The following is a 5529-nucleotide window of genomic DNA, read 5'->3' as shown; positions in this document are numbered from 1 at the left end:
AGTACAGTTTATTAGTTAAAGTTTCCCCTGTTACACAGCTCGACTGATCTGACCTCTGTTCACTACGAATTGAATTTCTCTCAGTACACAATTCAAACAACCCTGAAGTCTGTTTCATTTAAAACTAGTCTCAATAAGGAATTTAGGCATGTAAACTATATTTCTTAATTTGCTTTGTACAATTTTAATGATTTTACAAAGTTGGAACAGGGATCACGTATTCATCCTGAGCAAGTCACATACAATTGTAAATATCTCAAAATATAGAATTCCTTTGCTTGCTCTGTTTCTTTTATATGAAAGTAGACTCATTAAAATTTAATTTCACATCTCATTCAACCTCTAATTATATTCCTCCTATTTTGGTGATTTTTCAAAATCACGTCACTGCTACCATCTAAAAACAGTTTTAATGCTAATTTCACTCTTTCACACATTCTTTATGCTAACCTCATTTTATCTTATATATGTATATATCACAAATCATTTTCACTACATTTCATTCACCATAAGTGTAGGTCCAAACCACAATATCACCACAAAACCATCCTGTTGAACAATTCGGATCAATCTCGATATTTAATGGTTTCAAAGACACGTTTCACCATCATACTTCGTTTAGTTCGGCTCTCTTGTACACATGGTGAACACTTAGTACCACTCATGCGACCTAACCGATTTGTCTCGTAGCTCTCTTGTCTACATGGTGTCCTTCACTTGGAATCACGCATGCGACCTAGCTACATTTATCTTTCACGTAGCTCTCTTGTCTACATGGTGTCCTTCACTTGGAATCACGCATGCACCTAGCTACATTTATCTTTCACGTAGCTCTCTTGTCTACATGGGATACATCTCGTATCACACATGTGACCTAGCTACTACAGGTGTCTCGTAGCTTTCTTGTACACATGATGTGCACTCAAAGATCATACATGTGACCTAGCTACGCTCCTCTATTTCATTCGATCTCTCCAATGTTCAACCGGATCTCTCTCTATATTTATTTCCATTCTTCCAATAGTCGATTTACATTTTAACATCAGCTAGTATATTTATATAATAGGCTGAAATATAAGAATGTACATGAAATTATTGTAATATTTACATACAAACTTACCTTGGTACAAAATGTGGAAATTTTGCAATTTAGTCCAAAACTTTTTCCTTCCCCCGTTCGAGATCAATTCCGCGTCTTTATTGATCTATAATAACACATTTAGCTCATTTAATACTCATACTATTTATTTCAATCCAAAATCACATCATGGAAAAATTACATTTTTGCCCCTAACTTTACAAAATTACAATTTTGCCCTAGGCTCGGGAATTTAATTTCAGCCCTTATTCTTATATTTTATGATATGCTGAACATTTTCTCTTCTACAACAACATCAAATTCTCACTCTATCATATAGTTATGAACAATAGGTATTTTTACCGATTATGCCGCTTTACTCTGCTTTTCACTTAAAACCGAGTAGCACAAGTTATTTAACATAATTTAAAACCTCATATTCTATCATAAAACATCAAAATACACAAATTTCACCTATGGGTATTTTTCCAAATACGAACCCTAGGTTAAATTATTACTAGCATAAGCTTAATCGAGCTTGAGGATTCCAAAACGTAAAGAACATTAAAAACGGGCTTGGAATCACTTACTATGGAGCTTGAAAATTGAAGAAACCCTAGCTATGGAGAGAGGGAGAATTCGGCAGCAACTAAGAAGGATGATGATCAATTTTGTGTTATTTTTCCCATTTTATTTCATTTAATATCCAAATGACCAAAATGCCCTCCTTACTAAACTTTCAAAAATTCCTTCCATGTCCTAATTTTGTCCATGAACTTAAAATTGGTCAAATTGCTATTTAAGACCTCCTAATTAATATTCCAAAACAATTTCATACTAAAAACTTCCGGGATGCAAATTTTGCAACTTATTCGATTTAGTCCCTACTTTCAATTTAAGCACTTTAGGCATAGAATTTCATCACGAAATTTTCACACAATCATGCAATCATATCATAAACCCCAAAATAATTATAAAACAATTATTTCTATCTCGGATTTGTGGTCACGAAACCACTATTCCGATTAGGCCCTAATTCGGGTTGTCACATAAGTGGCTTTACCCAAGTCCTTCATAGAAAAACAACTTCCTAACCAAGTCTTAATAGACTGTAAGGTAGGTATGTCATTGCCCATGATAAGTATGTCATCCACATACAGTACCAAGAATGTGATTGTGTTCCCACTAACTTTCTTGTAAACACATGGCTCATCTTTATTTTTGATAAAACCAAACTCTTTGATTGCATCGTTAAAATGAAGATTCCAACTTCGAGAAGCTTGCTTTAATCCATAAATAGATCTTTGTAACTTACATATCTTTCCAGCATCCTTTGGATTGACAAAACCTTCAAGTTGTGTCATATACACATCCTCTTCAAGTTTCCCATTAAGGAAAGCTGTTTTGACATCCATCTGCTAGATTTCATATTCATGAAATGCAGCTATGGCGAGCAAGATCCTGATGGATTTAAACATAGCTACAGGAGAAAAGGTTTCATCATAGTCAACACCATGAATTTGGCGAAAACCTTTAGCGACTAATCGCCCCTTGTATGTTTGTACATTACCATCCATGTCAGTTTTCTTTTTGAAAACCCACTTGCACCCTATAGGTTTAACCCCTTCGGGTGGGTCAACCAAAGTCCAAACTTGGTTTTCATACATGGAATCCATCTCAGATGTCATGGCCTCAAGCCATTTCTCAGAGTCTGGGCTCGCCACCGCTTCTTGATAAGTCCTAGGCTCATCTTGAACTATAAGAAGAATGTCACCATGCATTGTAATGAGAAATCCATATCTCTTAGGTGCATGGCATTCTCTTAAAGACTACGTGGTGGTTGTATTTCTATAGCAGTTACTTGTTCCTCAATTTCTTGTGGAATTTGCTGTTGTTCTATCTCTGGTTCAGTGGTATCTTGTGATTCTCAAATTTCTTCAAGTTCAATCTTTCTCCCACTTCCTTTTCTAGAAACAAATTCTCTCCCTAGGAAGACACCAGTCCGAGCAACAAACACTTTGTTCTTAGTGGGATTAAAGAAATAATATCCTTTGGTTTCTTTCGGATACCCCACAAAGATACACCTTTCAAATTTGGGTTCAAGCTTAGTAGATGTCAAACGTTTAACATAAGCTTCGCAACCCCAAATTTTCATAAAAGATATACTGGGACGTTTCCCAGTCCACATCTCATATGGCGTCTTTTGAACCGATTTAGATGGAACACGATTTAGTGTGAAAATAGTTGTTTCAAGTGCATGTCCCCAAAAGGAAGTCGGTAGATCAGCATGACTCATCATGGATCGAACCATGTCTAATAGAGTTCTATTTCTTCTCTCAGAAACTCCATTCCATTAAGGAGTACCAAGAGGAGTACGTTGTAAGACAATCCCACATTCCTTCAAAAGATCATCAAACTCTAGGCTCAAATACTCTCCACCTCGATCAGATCGAAGTGTCTTAATAGTTTTGCCTAGTTGATTTTGTACTTCATTTTTGAATTCCTTGAACTTTTCAAGGGCCTCAGATTTATGGCCCATGAGATAAACATACCCATATCTACTGACATCATCAGTGAAAGTAATGAAGTAGTGAAATCCACCTCTGGCTTGTGTATTTATTAGTCCACATACATCTGAATGTATTAAGCCCAATAAATCACTAAATTGTACACTTTTACCAGTAAAAGGAGATTTAGTCATTTTTCCTAATAAGCAAGATTCACATACTTCAAATTGTTCAAAAACAAATGAATCCAAAAGACCATCTTTATGGAGTTTGGATATGCGTTTCTCACTTATGTGGCCCAAACGACAATGCCAAAGATAAGTTTGATTTGAGTCATTTATTTTAGATCTTTTAGTATTTATGTTGTAAATGGGATTCATTTGATCTAAAATATAGAGGCCATTAATCAATTGTGCCGAACCATAGAAAACATTATTGAGATAAAAGGAACAACAATTATTCTTAATTATTATCTCAAAACCAATTTTGTCTAAACAAGAAATTGAAATAATGTTTTTAGTCAAACTGGGCACAAAATAACAATCCTTTAAAATTAAACCAAGTCCACTAGGAAAAGATAAAGTATATGTTCCCACAGCTAATGCAGCAACTCTTGCTCCATTTCAAACTCGCAGGTCCACATCTCCTCTAGCCAAAGTCCTACTCCTTTGTAGTCCCTGTACAGAAGTACAAATATGAGAACCACAACCAATATCTAATACCCAAGAAGTAGTAGTTGATAAATTAATATCAATAACATAAACACCTGAAGCAGACATTCCTCTTGCTTTGGCCTTCTTGATTTCCTCAAGATAGACAGGCCAATTCCGCTTCCAATGTCCAGTCACACCACAATGAAAACAGTTTCCTTCCTTAGACACCTCACCTTTAGGTTTCAGTGTAGTCTTTCCCTTTCCAAGATTGGGCTTACCTTTGCCTTTGGGCTTTGTCGGGACTTTAGCCTTTCCCTTGCCCTTGTTGTTACGGACCATCGGTATGGGCTTGGGTCCAACCTTTTCATGTTGCCTTCAGCAGAAGTAACATACCTTGAGCAAGCTGTGGTAGTCTTGTCAATTTCATTCATATTGAAATTGAGGACAAACTGGTCAGAACTATCCAAAGAATGATTGCAAAATAACATCAATGGCCAACTCTTGGCTCAATGGAAACCCAAGCTTAGACAGCTTTCAATATAACCAATCATTTTAAGAACATGAGGTCCTATTGGGCTTCCTTCACCAACTTTACATTGGAATAGGGCCTTAGAGATATCGAACCTCTCTTGCCTTACTTGCCCTTGATATAGTTTTTCAGTGCTCGATCATATCATAAGCAACCATATCCTCATGTTGCTTTTGAAGCTCGAGATTCATAGTGGCAAGCATAAGACATCCAACGCTACTATTTCATCGAGATGCTTCTTGTAAGCATCTTTATCACCTCGAGGCATTAGCCTGGTTCATCGAAGTGGTTTTTCAATGACATATAATTTCCGTTCTTGTTTGAGGACAATCCTCAAGTTCTGAAACCACCAAGAAAATTCAAACCATTCAATTTGTCCTTCTCAAGGACCAATCGTAATGAGAGTGTATTAGTGTTTGCAGCCATAATATATCTACAACAATAAAATATACATGTGAATAAATTTACCAAGTTTATATCAATCATTAAAAGGACTTTATTAAATGATGTTCCCACTATTTTATTTCAAAATTAATAACCCTCATATATTAATTTCGGAAAGACTTTCTTGAAAGTATTTCTAGTGGTTTAAGGATCCATATTTCACCTCCTCTTAAGTCAGCTTTGGCTTTACTCTCAAGATTATAGTTATTTAGGTAAGCAACACTTGCTAATTACATCATATGTAACTCCTACAATTTGGTGAACAACTCTTGTTCTAATCATCTTATGATTTATCCAAATTACTTGCCTCTAGGTTTC

The 5529-nt window shown here is 35.7% G+C and overlaps 1 protein-coding gene across 1 annotated transcript; it reads right to left on the bottom strand.

The window, feature by feature from the left end:
* Positions 1-2496: 2496 nt before the first annotated feature.
* Positions 2497-2859, bottom strand: LOC128289044 (uncharacterized mitochondrial protein AtMg00820-like). The gene has a single exon (XM_053024985.1). It carries the CDS (start codon positions 2857-2859, stop codon positions 2497-2499), a length of 363 nt encoding a protein of 120 aa, XP_052880945.1.
* Between the last annotated feature and the right edge of the window lie 2670 nt (positions 2860-5529).

The sequence above is a fragment of the Gossypium arboreum genome, unplaced genomic scaffold (genome assembly GCF_025698485.1).
Source record: "Gossypium arboreum isolate Shixiya-1 unplaced genomic scaffold, ASM2569848v2 Contig00399, whole genome shotgun sequence".
Lineage (NCBI taxonomy): Eukaryota > Viridiplantae > Streptophyta > Magnoliopsida > Malvales > Malvaceae > Gossypium > Gossypium arboreum.
This window is presented reverse-complemented; position numbering and strand designations above follow the sequence as displayed.

Excerpts from the sequence above, each read along its gene's own strand:
- LOC128289044 (XM_053024985.1), bottom strand. The coding sequence starts at position 2,859 with ATGCATGGTGACATTCTTCTTATAGTTCAAGATGAGCCTAGGACTTAT.